The sequence below is a fragment of the Littorina saxatilis genome, linkage group LG2, assembly GCF_037325665.1.
Source record: "Littorina saxatilis isolate snail1 linkage group LG2, US_GU_Lsax_2.0, whole genome shotgun sequence".
NCBI lineage: Eukaryota > Metazoa > Mollusca > Gastropoda > Littorinimorpha > Littorinidae > Littorina > Littorina saxatilis.
In genome coordinates, this window is record NC_090246.1 from 55,537,648 (window position 1) to 55,555,069 (window position 17,422).

The 17,422-nt window shown below is 43.9% G+C and overlaps 2 protein-coding genes across 2 annotated transcripts; both read left to right on the forward strand.

Annotated features, from left to right (window-relative positions):
* Positions 1-3,478: 3,478 nt before the first annotated feature.
* On the forward strand, positions 3,479-3,808 carry LOC138953547 (uncharacterized). Its single transcript, XM_070325393.1, has one exon. It carries the CDS (start codon positions 3,479-3,481, stop codon positions 3,806-3,808), a length of 330 nt encoding a protein of 109 aa, XP_070181494.1.
* Positions 3,809-4,485: 677 nt separating this feature from the next.
* Positions 4,486-4,815, forward strand: LOC138953566 (uncharacterized). The gene has a single exon (XM_070325413.1). The coding sequence runs from the start codon at positions 4,486-4,488 to the stop codon at positions 4,813-4,815; it is 330 nt and encodes a 109-aa protein (XP_070181514.1).
* The last annotated feature ends 12,607 nt before the right edge of the window (positions 4,816-17,422 follow it).

The window sequence follows — 17,422 nt, forward strand, 5'->3', positions numbered from 1 at the left end:
TTGCGACTAGCAACTGATTGGCGTTGCACTCCACCTTCATGGACCACTCGATGAGGTTGTCCTTACGCTCGCCATGACACTGGGCACAAAACTTGTTCCTGTACACCAGCCCTTTGCTCGATGTCAAGGGTCTGTGATAGTCCCAGTGCCTCGACTTCTCTATGTTCTCACATTTGGCCCTCAGTGCGACTAAAGCGTCGGTCACGTTGCTGCCAGGCAAAGACGAGGTAGAAGCAGACGCCTTTTCACGTCCTGCGAACGCGTCGAACACCATCGGATTCGTGTGAAAATTGCGTGGACAGTAAATGACCATAGCGTTATAACTTGCAGAGGAAAATGCATGATTCGAGGTCGAGCATTCACAGGTAGACTGCTTGTTACCCAAACGAATTATTTCCCTTGCCTGGGAATCAATACTACTGCGCGACATTTGGAAAGTATGGTCCTGTAGTTGAATTTCTGGACAACAGTCGCCGAAAGCATGACACAGGAGATCGCAAAAACATCGAGAACAACCATTAATCACCGAATTGAAATCAGTACCCCTTAATATTTTCTCCGAAATCAAAGGCTCATGTGGGAATGTACACTTCGTTCCACACATCTCAATGTGTATTGCAACTACCTGAGACTGAAAATCAAAAAACGTCTCCGATATGACACTTCTAAAGGGCCATTTGTCCAGAAAGTCGTCTTCGGTAAAACGAAAAGGGTTCTTGATATGTTCTCCTTTTTTCAAAAAAAAAAGCTCATGTCGATGGAATCAAAGAACATGTCTGTGTAATCTTCTCCTGAGTCCGCAGGAATGTTGCTGGAAACTAGAGGAAATCTGTTCTTGTCCGCATGGGTCAGAAAAGGGGTTGTCACAATATGAAGTGACGAATCAATCTCTTCTGTATTAACCAAGGAAGTGGTGGTTCCATTATTAGGAGATAAGTCCATCCGAGTCGTCTGCATGAAACACGGTAGGGGTGGTTCCACTATCAGGAGACATCTCCATGTCTTCAGCATGAGACACGGTAGGGGTGGTTCCAATATCCAGAGACAACTCTATTTCTTCTGCATGAGACACGGAAGGGGTGATCCCATTATCCAAAGACCAGTCAATGTCTTCTGCATGAGACATGGAAGGGGTGGTTACATTATCGGGAGAAAAGTCCATCTCTTCTGCATGAGACACGGTAGGGCTGGTTCCATTTTCCAGAGACAACTCTACTTTCTCAGCATGAGGCGCTGAAGGGATTGTTCCATTATCAGGAGACAACTCCATCTCTTCAGCATTAGACACGGTAGGGGTGGTTCCATTGCCAAGAGACAGGTTCATCTGATCCTGCTTACTAAAGACAGGAATGACAGTACTGCAGTGTCAGCATCAGGACCCAAATCATCCTGTCCATCCTCAGCAACACTGGGCAGAGTTTCAGTGTCAGCCGTCAGGTCTACCCATTTTTCTCTGGTCGATGCAAGCGTTAACGGAACCTCAGATGTCTGATCCCCCGTAAGCAGCGCAATATTTTGTTCAGTGTTAGATGGAAAGTTTAACTGTTTTTCCCCATGAAAAGACGAGGTTCTTTCGGCATCAGAAGGCAAGTTTAGCTGTTTTTCTTCAGAAAAAGGCGGGGTGCTTTCAGCATTAGAAGGCAAGTTTAACTGAGTTATCCCAGGAATGTATGAGGTGCTTTCGTCGTCAGAAGGTAGGGGAAAGGCCCTAATTACCGGACGGGCGCCTAATAACGGACACGCGATATCTCAGAAATAGGAGGTCACAACAAAAAAATTTTGCGCGAAACGATTTAGTGATATCCCCTTACACTTCGCACCAAAATAACATGGCGACTGAACGCACGCATTCTGCACGGTAAGTGGTTTTCTGTGTTTCGCACTCTCACTGTAATTTTAGACATTTGTAAACTAAGTGCAGCAAGAAGTTACGACTTTCTAAGATGAATTGATTGGTTGAAGTAGATAGTACATACACTCTATTAGTAAATACCATGCAATACGACATACTCAATGAACGCATTTTTCAACAGCTGCATTGTAACTCCAACTAGTGGGGTTTTCCAAATACCGTCCACCACGTGCGCCCAAATAACGGACTATGTAATATGTGTAATATGTAATAAATATGTGTGTGTGTGTGTGTGTGTGTGTGTGTGTGTGTGTGTGTGTGTGTGTGTGTGTGTGTGTGTGTGTGTGTGTGTGTGTGTGTGTAGTTGAACGTGCGGTTAATTCGTTTGACTAAAAATAACGCATAACCCTCTCTCGAGAAAAAGATACATATCTTCATAAAAACTTGCTTTTTGACTGACAAAAGTTGCAAAAACCAACATAATAATTAAATGTAAAAATACATGAACGTTCACGAAAAAGAAAACGGTTGCAATTACATGGTTTCTGCAACTTTTGTTACTCTATTAAGCAGCGAATTTCGTGTCCGGATTTTGGTGACCCCCTGTCCGGATTTAGGCAGTAGGTTTCCCAAAACCGGACAATTTGCCGAAAAATTCAAACCTTAATAACTTTTAAAGTATAACAGATTTTTCAATTCTTTTTCAACATGAAGATAAAGGTAGGTAAGATCTACAATAATCCGTTTTCAAAATTGCGCTATGTTATATACTTTGTGAGAAAAATGGGTTTAACCTTAAGTGTCCGTTAATTGGGGCCTTTCCCCCTAAGTCGGTATTTTCATCCTCACGCCATGCTAGGGTACTTTTTCTTGGGGTTTTAAGAGGAGGGTCTGTCTGTCCATCAAAAGAAGAATCTGTTTGAGCAATCTTAGTCGACGCATCGATGGATTCCACATCGAGAAATGAACTTGTTCCTTGAGCAACGTTGAAGACGTGGGGCTGGTTGTCATCCAGTGGGAAGGATGTTGTATCAGTCGACGATTGAATCTCATTTCCCGGTTGGATATCGTTTGCTTCAGACCCTGTTTGGACAATCAGAGCCACTCCAGCGCAGATTATTAACAGACTATTTAAGTTCATTATTGAACTGTGCGCTTTCTCCATGCTTTTGTCTCTTTGAATGGTCCACAGTTAAAGTTGGAATACCAATAGGATCGCATGTGCTTTAACAAACGAGAACACAGCTAATTAAGGGCTAGGTACACTGCCCAAAATAAGTCAAGGACCAAAAGCCATTTTTCGATCCCAACGTTGATTGTGCAAAAATCACAAAAATCGGCGACAATGACCCTCTACGCTTTGTGGTCGTCTTGACAGCTTCCCTGCCTTTCCTGTGACAGCAAAAACCGGTACTCGGACTTTGCCTGTTTCTCTGTGCAGGCGAGCAAAGAATCCGCAATATTGCGAAAAACGCACGTGAAAGTAACCCTCCTGCAGAGCTCAGCACAGGTGATTTTGTCCAATCAATCTTTTTCACGTGAACCATTGGTCCTCTGAGAGTGAACTGTCGTCAACAGAAATGCTTTATAAGCCCAGGCAAAATCACAGCAGGCCACCAAACAACCATGCCTCCAAGACGTCATCTGAACCTTGTCGACCGCGGACGAGCTCTAGCCTGGGTTCAAGAGGGTATCCGGCTCCGAGAGATTGCTGCAAGACTTGGCTGCTCCCATTCCGTCATCGTGAGGCTGCGGCAGCGCTTTCTGGCCACTGGAAGTGTGGAAGCCAGACCCCGGTCTGGGCGCCCTCGAAGCACCACACAACGTCAAGACCGCTACATCACACGCCAGGCGTTGCGGACCAGGACGACCACTGCCAGCACCATCAGACGAAGGCTTAGGGTGGCAACCAACACTTACATCAACGAGCAGACCGTCCGCATCCTGCCTTCATGACCAGACGCTGCACGCAAGGCGTCAACATGGCCGCATTTTACTGACGCCACGTCACATGATGGCAAGACTGGCCTGGTCCACCCGCCATTTGAGATGGAATCGACAGCAGTGGGCCCAGGTACTGTTTTCCGATGAATCTCGATTCGGTCTGGAGAATGATGATGGCAGGACCAGGGTCTGGAGGCGTCCAGGAGAACGCATGATCCCTGCATGCGTGAGGGAGAGAAGAGCCTACCTGGGAGGGTCAGTGATGGTGTGGGCTGGGATCAGCGAGCACCACAGGACCGCACTGTACCATGTACGGGGCAACTTGAATGCCCTTATCTACAGGGACCAGATCCTCAGGCCCCAAGTCCTGCCCATACAGCGTCAGATTGGGCCCCATGCAGTGCTACAGGACGATAATGCTCCCCCACATCAAGCACGGGTTGTGGACGCCTTCCTGCAGCAGGTACAGATCAACAGGATGGATTGGCCTGTTTCTCTGTGCAGGCGAGCAAAGAATCCGCAATATTGCGAAAAACGCACGTGAAAGTAACCCTCCTGCAGAGCTCAGCACAGGTGATTTTGTCCAATCAATCTTTTTCACGTGAACCATTGGTCCTCTGAGAGTGAACTGTCGTCACCAGAAATGCTTTATAAGCCCAGGCAAAATCACAGCAGGCCACCAAACAACCATGCCTCCAAGACGTCATCTGAACCTTGTCGACCGCGGACGAGCTCTAGCCTGGGTTCAAGAGGGTATCCGGCTCCGAGAGATTGCTGCAAGACTTGGCTGCTCCCATTCCGTCATCGTGAGGCTGCGGCAGCGCTTTCTGGCCACTGGAAGTGTGGAAGCCAGACCCCGGTCTGGGCGCCCTCGAAGCACCACACAACGTCAAGACCGCTACATCACACGCCAGGCGTTGCGGACCAGGACGACCACTGCCAGCACCATCAGACGAAGGCTTAGGGTGGCAACCAACACTTACATCAACGAGCAGACCGTCCGCATCCTGCCTTCATGACCAGACGCTGCACGCAAGGCGTCAACTTGGCCGCATTTTTCTGACGCCACGTCACATGATGGCAAGACTGGCCTGGTCCACCCGCCATTTGAGATGGAATCGACAGCAGTGGGCCCAGGTACTGTTTTCCGATGAATCTCGATTCGGTCTGGAGAATGATGATGGCAGGACCAGGGTCTGGAGGCGTCCAGGAGAACGCATGATCCCTGCATGCGTGAGGGAGAGAAGAGCCTACCTGGGAGGGTCAGTGATGGTGTGGGCTGGGATCAGCGAGCACCACAGGACCGCACTGTACCATGTACGGGGCAACTTGAATGCCCTTATCTACAGGGACCAGATCCTCAGGCCCCAAGTCCTGCCCATACAGCGTCAGATTGGGCCCCATGCAGTGCTACAGGACGATAATGCTCCCCCACATCGAGCACGGGTTGTGGACGCCTTCCTGCAGCAGGTACAGATCAACAGGATGGATTGGCCAGCCAACAGTCCCGACATGAACCCTACTGAGCATGCGTGGGACATGTTGGGCCGTCGTGTTCGCGAGAATCATGCTCCACCTGCAAACCTCCAACAGCTGCTCGTTCTTCTTCAGCAAGAGTGGCAGGCCATCCCCCAGGCTAATCTGGCAAACATTGTCCACTCAATGAGGGATCGCTGCAACGAGTGCCGCCAGAATTGTGGGGGTTATACCCATTATTGAACTTTGGGAACGGGCGGGGATGTAGCTCAGTCGGTAGCGCGCTGGATTTGTATCCAGTTGGCCGCTGTCAGCGTGAGTTCGTCCCCACGTTCGGCGAGAGATTTATTTCTCAGAGTCAACTTTGTGTGCAGACTCTCCTCGGTGTCCGAACACCCCCGTGTGTACACGCAAGCACAAGACCAAGTGCGCACGAAAAAGATCCTGTAATCCATGTCAGAGTTCGGTGGGTTATAGAAACACGAAAATACCCAGCATGCTTCCTCTGAAAACGGCGTATGGCTGCCTAAATGGCGGGGTAAAAACGGTCATACACGTAAAATTCCACTCGTGCAAAAAACACGAGTGTACGTGGGAGTTTCAGCCCACGAACGCAGAAGAAGAAGAAGAAGAAGAAGAACTTTGGGAACCGGTGAAACATTGGAATTGACAATCTGCAAAGACTTGCGACTTTTGATTTTGACCCCCCCCCCCCCCCCTTCACTTAAGAGACAATAACTCAATTGTTTATGAATGGAATTCAATGCACTTTGGCGTGATTGATGTTGAATAATTTGACCACAACATAATTATTACAAGTTCCATGTTTTTGGTTGATCGGTCTTTGCGTAATTTGTGTTTGGATTTTTGGTCCTTGACTTATTTTGGGCAGTGTAGTTCAATTTAGAGTTTTGTCACATCTTTTAATCATTACATTTACCCACACATTTAAGAGCAGAAAGCGATATAACCTTCGTGGTTGAAAACGACGTTAAACACCAAATAAAGAAAGAAAGAAAGAGCAGAAATAAATCCTTAACCACCTAAGGTGATTTGTATTGCCGCTTGTAAATGAGCACTGTTTGGAGGAATGTCAGCCAACAGTTGCTAATAAGTTAAGTCTAAATGATAAATCTAAACAACGAAGTGACTGTGGTAAGATTTTGTTTGTTTGTTTGTTTGCTTAACGCCCAGCCGACCACGAAGAGCCATATCAGGGCGGTGCTGCTTTGACATATAACGTGCGCCTCACACAAGACAGAAGTCGCAGCACAGGCTTCATGTCTCACCCAGTCACATTATTCTGACACCGGACCAACCAGTCCTAGCACTAACCCCATAATGCCAGATGCCAGGCGTAGCAGCCACTAGATTGCCAATTTTAAAGTCTTAGGTAAGACCCGGCCGGGGTTCGAACCCACGACCTCTCGATCACGGGGCGGACGCCTTACCACTAGGCCAACCGTGCCGGTCTTTTTGTGTGTAAACGATTTTGAAAATCTAAAGTAATAATCGATCCGCGCACATTCATTTTGTTGTTGTGTATAATATCAATATTTCTTTATACATTTTTCCGCACGAAAAATAAATAAATGATCATAGGGTCGTGGTGTATGTGTGTCTGTGTGTGTGTGTGTCTGTGCGTGCGTGTGTGTGTAGAGCGATTCAGAGTAAACTACTGGACCGATATTTATGAAATTTTACATGAGAGTTCCTGGGTATTATATCCCCAGACATATTGTCATTTTTTCGATAAATGTCTTTTATGACGTCATATCCGCCTTTTTGTAAAAGTTGAGACGGCACTGTCACACCCTCATTTTTCAATCAAATTGATTGAAATTTTGGCCAAGCAATCTTCGACGAAGGCCGGACTTCGGTATTGCATTTCAGCATGGAGGCTTAAAAATTAATTAATGACTTTGGTCATTAAAAATCTGAAAATTGTATTTAAAAATATGTTTTTATAAAACGATCCAAAATTACTTTTATTTTATTTTTCATCATGTTCTGATTCCAAAAACATATAAATATGTTATATTCTGATTACAAACAAGCTCTGAAAATTAAAAATATAAAAATTATGATTAAAATTAAATTTCCAAAATCGTTTTAAAAACAATTTCATTTTATTCCTTGTCGGTTCCTGATTTCAAAAACATATAGATATGATATGTTTGGATTAAAAACACGCTCAGAAAGTTAAAACGAAGAGAGGTACAGATAAGCGTGCTATGCAACACAGCGCAACCGCTACCGCGCTAAACAGGCTCGTCACTTTCACTGCCTTTTGCACTAGCGGCGGACTACGGCCATTGTGAAAAAATGCAGTGCGTTCAGTTTCATTCTGTGAGTTCCACAGCTTGACTAAATGTAGTAAACTCGCCTTACGCGACTTGTTGTTCTTTTCGTTCGTCAGATCGGAACTCTCGTCTCCTGGATGAGAGTGACAGTGCGCTACACACTCAGGTCCTCCTGACTGCCGTAGAGTGTTTGGAACACGGGGGTGGGGTCTGGCCATCACTTTCTGAATGCCTCATAGTTTGGGCAGGACCGCAGCAAATGTGTTCTCGTGATAAAACTTCAATAATTAGGCTTCATTTGAATAAAAACAAGAGGCGAAGCCTTCAAGGCTCACGTAAGAAATCGACAAACAGTAACACAAACTCAATCACTCCGTCACACATACACACACACACACACACACACACACACACACACACACACACACACACACACACACACACACACACACACACACACACACACACACACACACACACACACACACACACACAGTAAGCATAGGTGAAACTGTGCAAGAAAGCGAGACCCTGGATCTGCCAAGTAGTCTCGGCCCGCTCACAATAACAATGACCGAGACTTTCAGTAATTCCTTTGCGTGACGTCTAACCCTCTTACGTCATAATGTGACGTCTTCAAATAGTTTCTATCACACACGTCGAACACTTTTGACCGAGACTGACGTAATCCATAGACTCGGAAATGTTAAAGTTTCTATCACAGACATACACACGCACGCACGCACATACGCACATACGCACATACGCACATACGCACGCACGCACAGACAGACAAAGTTACGATCGCATAGGCTACACTTACGTGAGCCAAAAAGTTCTATTGACTGTTCTCCTATCTTTGTGGCAGAAACCTCCACCTGCTATTTACTCCTGTGGGCTTAAATATCACCAAGCAATGCTGTAATTGGAAGTTCGATCGGCCTGTATAAACATCCGGATTTTACACCTTCTTCAAGCTATTTTGTGTGTGTTTGTTCATGTGAATGTTTTTGTTTTGGTTTGGTTTGTGTGTGTTTGTGTGCGTGTGTATTTGTGTGTGTGTGTGTCTGTGCGTGTGTGTGCGTGTGAGTGTATGTGAATGTATGTGTGTGTTTGTGTGTGTGTGTGTGGAGGGGGGGTGTGTGTGATTTGTTTGGGTGGTGGGGTTGGCGGTGTTAAGACATAATTTGGCAAATTATCATACGCACCAGTTCTTGACAATTTGATCACAATTGACAGGATTTATGACTAAAGAAACAACAGTGTGTGTGTGTGTGTGTGTGTGTGTGTGTGTGTTTGTATGTATGTGTGTGTGTGTGTGTGCGTGTGTGTCATTCAGTGTTTGTGTGTGGTGTGTCAGTCTGTGCGTACGTGTGTGTGTGTGTGTGTGTGCGTGTGTGTGTGTGTGGGCGTGTGTGCGTGTACGTGTGTGTGCGTGTGTATGTATGTGTGTGTTTGTGTGTGTGTGTCAGTCGATGTGTGTGTATGTGAGTGTGTGTGTATGTATATGTGTGTTTGTGTGTGCGTGTGTGTGCGTGTGTGTGTGTGTGTGTGTGTGTGTGTGTGTGTGTGTGTGTGTGTGCTCTCAAGCGCACGCGCGTGCTTCGTTTGATTGTTTCTTGTTTATATTGTAAAGCTTTGTTTACTGTTGTGTAGGAAAGAGTTGTTATTGACATTAATGGCGCAGTCAAGTTACCTGAGCTTTGTTTGATTACCATCGTAACAATGTCATTTCTTTACTGGTGCCGTTTTAAGTGCTGGGTAAATATTAACCTACATTTTATTTCCTGCAAAGATTCCAATTATGAGCAACGCAGTCGTAATGAATGTTTGGTTAACGTTTTCGTTCTAGCGTGGCTATGGAAAGCGGGAAATGTCACCCGGTTTTGTTTCGATAATTTAGTCAATATTTTTACTCTCACTTGTCTTGTCTGTAAACAGTTATACATTTTGTATTACTTGCTTTGTTGTCGGAATGAATACCTCTCTTATATCCACTCTCCAATGATTGTCCAATGCCCCCACCCACCCCCCACCCCGCACAACCCCCTCTTCACTGAACCCCCTACCCCCATTCCTTACCTCCATGAACGCTGGATGAGCTCCGACTTTATTCCAACAGTAGAATGTCTGTCTCCGGGGAAAACTGGGAACTGTAAACACCACATAAAACAAATGTATATCGATACATCTGTCCAGTATGCGCAAATCTGAACAGGCGTTGACAGATCTAGTGTTCACAGCAGAGTTGTGGTCTCTCGCAAAAGAAGAGCTAGGCAAGGCATAGCAGTTGACCCAAAACCAACGTTAACAACAAGTCGCGTAAGGCGAAATTACTACATTTTGTCAAGCTGTGGAACTCGCAGAATGAAATTGAACGTAGTCCGCCGCTAGTGCAAAAGGCAGTGAAAGTGACGAGCCTGTTTGGCGTGGTAGCGGTTGCGCTGTGCTTCATAGCACGCTTTACTGTACCTCTCTTCGTTTTAACTTTCTGAGCGTGTTTTTAATCCAAACATATCATATCTATATGCTTTTGGAATCAGGAACCGACAAGGAATAAGATGAAAGTGTTTTTAAATTGATTTCGAAAATTTAATTTTGATCATAATTTTTAATTTTTTAATTTTCAGAGCTTGTTTTTAATCCAAATATAACATATTTATATGTTTTTGGAATCAGAAAATGATGAAAAATAAGATGAACGGAAATTTGGATTGTTTTATATATATATATTTTTTTTTACAATTTTCAGATTTTTAATGACCAAAGTCATTAATTAATTTTTAAGCCACCAAGCTGAAATGCAATACCGAAGTCCGGCCTTCGTCGAAGATTGCTTGGACAAAATTTCAATTAATTTGATTGAAAAATGAAGGTGTGACAGTGCCGCCTCAACTTTTACAAAAAGCCGAACATGACGTCATCAAAGACATTTATCGAAAAAATGGAAAAAAAATTCCGGGGATATCATACCCAGAAACTCTCATGTCAAATTTCATAAAGATCGTTCTAGTAGTTTACTCTGAATCGCTCTACACACACACACACACACACACACACACACACACACACACACACACACATACACACACACATACACCACGGCCCTCGTCTCGATTCCCCCTCTATAGTCCGGTGGCAGAGGGCTGTTTTTTCCCAGAGCCTAGAAATCCCTAGTTACAATCGTTTCTTTGCATTTTTGAGTGCTTTTGACCTTAAGGTTGAAGAATCCGGCGGGTGTACAAATGACACCCTCTTGGCATTTTCACAATTCAAGATGGCGGCCAAGATGGCGGCCAAAATATGTCACCGGCCATAACTTTTGAACTATACCTCGTAGAATCATGATATTGGTGTCTATGGTAAGGTTTTTGGGGTCAAGGAATCCATTTCTAGTGATTAAATGAATATTCAATCAGTGTAAGTGGTTGAAATGAACAGTGGCTACTTTTGCGGCTCAGAAAATAAGAAAATCCAGCTTTGTTTTTGCTACAACAAACAAACAATGTGCGCCACATCGTTAATATCAATAGTGTAGAGAAGCAGAGATTATAAACTAATGGTTTAATTATGCAACTTTGTTATTACTCAGAAATATCCTCAGAATGTGCGTGCGCTCCGCCTTCTCACCGAAGAGCTACTCCGACCAGTCATCAAAAACAATGAACTGACCAACATGGCTTCTTTGGAAGAGGTGCTTACTGATCTCTCTGCTAAGAGTCGAACAACAAAAGCTTGGACAGAGTTAGTGATCAAACCGACACTGCTCATCATGCAGTTCACTCGGGCAACTCACGAGCCTGACTACGCCCTCCTCATCTGTACAATGGATCAGATGCTTCCATACTTTTTCGCTGCTCACAAACCCAACTATGCTCGTTACGGCCTGTTCTTCTGCCGCTCTCTTACCTGGCTTCCACCTGAAGTTGAACAGCAGTTACTTCGAGGAGAGCAGGTTCTTCATCACGTGGATGGACTCTGGAATGGCATTCCATCAGACCAGTTCATTGAAACTACATGGATGAAGCGAGGAAAGGGCCCGAGTGGCATCATTGGAGTCACACAAAATCCACAAACTGTGGCAACGTGGTCCTACAGCCAACACGCAGTCATAACACTGACAGGGGACTTGCAGACGATGACTGAAGAAGACAGAACACCAAAACTGGTGCACAAAGAAGAATCCAATGGGCGAATTAAAACTGATGCACAGGATCGCCAGTCTATCTGCTCCACGTTGTTAGATTGTGTTGATCCAATGGATCCCGACAGTCATCCTGATGGTGCTCTAATGAACGTCGTCACAGGAGCCATAGCACAGCAGGATGTGAACATCGACAGAGCATTGATACTGGGCCAGGAGCAGATGGAAGCTTCAGAGTCTTCATGGCCGGAAGGCTTCTACAACCCAATCAAAAAACGGGTTGTTACCTTTTCTGGCAACAGAAAGGCTGTCAAAGTTGGCGACCTTGCTGTTATTGACCAGGAGGCAATTTATGCCAGAGTGATTGGCCTGATGGTGAGCCAGCGGGATGTGGATCTTGGACAGGTACTCAGTTGTGAATTAGCAGCATACCCCCCTTCCATGTTCCATCCAGATGGAAGTATTCGTCTTGCCACTGGGAAAGCATGTTTGAAGAAATGTCTTGCTGTTACAACATCTGCAAGGATGTGGGGAGAACCTTCTGTCGTCGTGGTCGATGTTTCTGCTGTGTTATGGACAATTCACTGGCCCGCACAGGGAACTGTACAAACATTTGTTGACTCTTTCAAGACATGGGTTGCAGATCGTCTCAGACATGCTGAAGTCCATCTGGTTCTGGACAGATACTATGACTACTCTACAAAGAGCAGCACAAGAGCAGCTCGTGATGGCAAAACAGGACCCTCCCGAGTTTACAAACTAACTGCAAAGTCTCCTCTCCCATCCAGGGATGCTGTACTTAAATATGTCGCAAACAAAGTTCAGTTAAACCTCATCACATGTGAGCAAATACTCAGTGACCAAGAGTTCCTGGACGAAGGCACCCAAGACCACCGCCTACTGCTGACAGGTGTTGAGCCAGTGCCAACTGCAGTGTACAAGGGGAGAAAGAGAGCAGCGATTGACCTGTATTCAACTCATGAGGAGGCTGACATTAGACTTGTCAAGCATGCACTCTCGGCATGCCAAACTGACGATGCTCAGGTCTGTGTCATCTCAGATGATACAGATGTGTTTGCCCTACTGTGTTACCACTACCAAAAATCTGGTTCCTCATCTCCTTTGATGATGCAATCATCAGTCTACGGCAGAGCTTGTATTGACATCCCAGAGACGGTCAAGACGCATCCAGTCCTCATCCCACAAGTCCTGGCCATACATGGTATCAGTGGCTGTGACACAGTAGCAGCATGCTATGGTATTGGCAAGACAATAGCTGTTACCGTTTCAAAGAAGGGGTTCCTCTTGAATTCCCTTGGTGTGGTCGATGCACTATGGAGTGATGTGGAAAAGGAAACGACTGAATTCATGGCAGCTGCCTACAATGAATCAGGAGAAACAATGAGTGAGTGCCGTCTTCAGCAATGGGCGAAAAAGACATCCAAATCCGCTGGTGCACCCAAACTCTGTTCCTTGCCACCAACTACAGAAGCATTTGTGGAAAACATGAAGCGAGCACACTTCCAAGTTGCACAGTGGTATGCTGCATTGGAATCAGATCCACCACCTCTTGCTCCACTGGACTACGGCTGGGAAGCCGATGACGTAAACAGGTCTTTGTCTGCAATACCTGTGCCAGCAGGTGTTTCTCCAGCACCAGACTACGTCCTCTGGCTCATTCGTTGTGGCTGCGAGTCAGACACAGCTTGCAAGACAGGGAACTGTCGATGTACGGGCCGACAACTCCCATGTACTATATTCTGTGCCTGCAGGCAACAAGTTCACCAGCAAGCCTCCTAGTGATGATGACGACGAAGTTGACGATGTTGTGCAGGAGACGGGCTAAAAACTGACTTCAATCTAGATTCATCAGGTCATTAACATGTAACCAAAACGATGATAAAACGACGACGTTGTGCAGGAGAGGGAGGACAGGGATATTATGGCCGCCATCTTGAAAACCAAAACAAGTTGTGAAATAACTATACAAACGTAAGGAATGGTTTCCTGGACCCTTAAAACCTTATCCTAGACTGAACAATTATGAGTTTATGTGGTTTACTTCGAAAGATATAGCAAATACCGTATTCGGCCGCCATCTTGGCCGCCATCTTGAATTATGAAAATTCCAAGAGGGTGTCATTTGTACACCCGCCGGATTCTTAAACCTTATGGTCCAAAGCACTCAAAAATGCCAAGAAACGATTGTAACTAAGCATTTCTAGGTCAAAATACCCTGCCACCGGACTACTATGTTAAAACATTTAGTCAAAACTTGACTAAATGTAAGCAAGTCGCGTAAGGCGAAATTACAACATTTAGTCAAGCTGTCGAACTAACAGAATGAAACTGAACTCACTGCATTTTTACAGCAAGAGCGTATACTCGTAGCATCGTCAGTCCACCGCTCGATGCACAGGCAGTGAAATTGACAAGAAGAGCGGGGTAGTAGTTGCGCTGAGAAGGATAGCACGCTTTTCCTTATCTCTATTCTTTTTAACTTTCTGAGCGTGTTTTTAATCCAAACATATCACATCTATATGTTTTTGGAATCAGGAACCCACAAGAAATAAAATGAAATTGTTTTTAAATCGATTTCGGAAATTTTATTTTAATAATAATTTTTAAATTTTTAATTTTCAGAGCTTGTTTTTAATCCGAACATAACATATTTATATGTTTTTGGAATCAGAAATTGATGAATAATAAGATAAACGTAAATTTGGATCGTTTTGAAAACAATTGGTTTTTTTTACAATTTTCAGATTTTTAATGACCAAAGTCATTAATTAATTTTTAAGCCACCAAGCTGAAATGCAATACCGAAGTCCGGCCTTCGTCGAAGATTGCTTGGCCAAAATTTCAATCAATTTGATTGAAAAATGAGGGTGTGACAGTGCCGCCTCAACTTTTACAAAAAGCCGGATATGACGTCATCAAAGGTATTTATCGAAAAAAAGAAAAAAAGCATCCGGGGATATCATTCCCAGGAACTCTCATGTCAAATTTCATAAAGATCAGTCCAGTAGTTTGGTCTGAATCGCTCTACACACACACACAGACAGACGGCAGACACACACACACACACACACACACACACACACACACACACACACACACACACACACACACACACATACACCACAACCCTCGTCTCGATTCCCCCCTCTACGTTAAAACATTTAGTCAAAACTTGACTAAATGTAAAAACGGACTATGATACATCACCGTCCACGGCTCAGAAAACACGCTGTAGATATAGCGGGCTATGCATAAAAAGAAGTCGCTGAACGGCTTGGTAGTAGATCTCACAGCCACGTGGAGAAGTCAGGATCCACTCTATATCTGCCAAAAGCAATACACTTTTTCTGTAATTGGCACTAACACTGTTTGCAGCTGCGAATGCCGAACCGAGAGATACGTATAGGAAGCTTGATCGCAATCGCCTTTTCCTTGCCTTTTGCCATAACAAAAAAAACAAGTCGCGTAAGGCGAAAATACAACATTTAGTCAAGTAGCTGTCGAACTCACAGAATGAAACTGAACGCAACGCAACGCAGCAAGACCGTATACTCGTAGCATCGTCACTCCACCGCCCGTGGCAAAGGCAGTGCCAGTGGAATTGACAAGAAGAGCGGGGTATTCGTTGCGCTAAGAAGGATAGCACGCTTTTCTGTAGCTCTCTTCGTTTTAACTTTCTGAGCGTGTTTTTAATCCAAACATATCATATCTATATGTTTTTGGAATCAGGAACCGACAAGGAATAAGATGAAAGTGTTTTTAAATTGATTTCGAAAAAAAAAATTTGATAATAATTTTTATATATTTAATTTTCAGAGCTTGTTGTTAATCCAAATATAACATATTTATATGTTTTTGGAATCAGCAAATGATGGAGAATAAGATGAACGTAAATTTAGATCGTTTTATAAATTTTTATTTTTTTTTACAATTTTCAGATTTTTAATGACCAAAGTCATTAATTAATTTTTAAGCCACCAAGCTGAAATGCAATACCGAAGTCCGGGCTTCGTCGAAGATTACTTGACCAAAATTTCAACAAATTTGGTTGAAAAATGAGGGCGTGACAGTGCCGCCTCAACTTTCACGAAAAGCCGGATATGACGTCATGAAAGACATTTATCAAAAAAACGAAAAAAACGTTCGGGGATTTCATACCCAGGAACTCTCATGTCAAATTTCATAAAGATCGGTCCAGTAGTTTAGTCTGAATCGCTCTACACACACACACACACACACACACACAGACACACGCACATACACCACGACCCTCGTCTCGATTCCCCCCTCGATGTTAAAACATTTAGTCATAACTTGACTAAATGTAACAAGTCGCGTAAGGCGAAATTACTACATTTAGTCAAGCTGTGGAACTCACAGAATGAAACTGAACGTAGTCCGCCGCTAGTGCAAAAGGCAGTGAAAGTGACGAGCCTGTTTGGCGCGGTAGCGGTTGCGCTGTGCTTCATAGCACGCTTTACTGTACCTCTCTTCGTTTTAACTTTCTGAGCGTGTTTTTAATCCAAACATATCATATCTATATGTTTTTGAAATCAGGAACCCACAAGGAATAAAATGAAATTGTTTTTAAATCGATTTCGGAAATTTTATTTTAATAATACTTTTTATATTTTTAATTTTCAGAGCTTGATTTTCATCCGAATATAACATATTTATATGTTTTTGGAATCAGAAAATGATGAAGAATAAGATGAATGGAAATTTGGATCGTTTTAAAAACAAATTATTTTTTTTACAATTTTCAGATTTTTAATGACCAAAGTCATTAATTATTTTTTAAACCACCAAGCAAATGCAATACCGAAGTCCGGCCTTCGTCGAAGATTGCTTGGACAAAATTTCAATCAATTTGATTGAAAAATGAGGGTGTGACAGTGCCGCCTCAACTTTTACAAAAAACCGGATATGACGTCATCAAAGGTATTTATCGAAAAAAATCAAAAAAAATCCGGGGATATCATTCCCAGGAACTCTCATGTCAAATTTCATAAAGATCGGTCTAGTAGTTTGGTCTGAATCGCTCTACACACACACACGCACAGACAGACACACAGACACAGACACAGACACAGACAGACACACACACACACACACACACACACACACACACACACACACACACACACATACACCACGACCCTCGTCTCGATTCCCCCTCTACACTTAGTCAAAACTTGACTAAATGTAAAAACGTAGTGTAACTAAGACAATATTACAAGCCTACCTGTTCGGGTAGTCTAAATAAAGTGCATCGACATTTCAGGAGAAAAAAAACCAAGACGCCTCAGTCTTAGCTATGTGGTGTGACGGTTTGAATCATATTTTTATCAGTCTTCGACCAACAGAAAGAAAGACTGATAGCAAAGACGCAAAACGAAAGGGAAAAAAAGAATTTAAAAAAAACAAAGACAACAGTAAAACAAACAACAAAATACGTTGCAATCATCAAAGGGAAATCAAGACAAAACTGACTGTCTCATTGGTTATAAAATCGACCCAAAAGTAGTAGGAAACGACCCGCCACTTGGCTCCATCGACCCTAAATTTGGTCAAAACGACCCAAAAAAGATTGTGGCATTCACCCAACATTTTGCAGAGATGACTCAGAACTTTGAGGAAAGGACCCAAACCACGCCTTTCAGCGTTTCTGAGTTCATGAAA

What these genes read in the sequence shown, in the direction of transcription:
- LOC138953547 (XM_070325393.1), top strand. Translation starts at nt 3,479, where the DNA reads ATGCCTCCAAGACGTCATCTGAACCTTGTCGACCGCGGACGAGCTCTA.
- LOC138953566 (XM_070325413.1), top strand. Translation starts at nt 4,486, where the DNA reads ATGCCTCCAAGACGTCATCTGAACCTTGTCGACCGCGGACGAGCTCTA.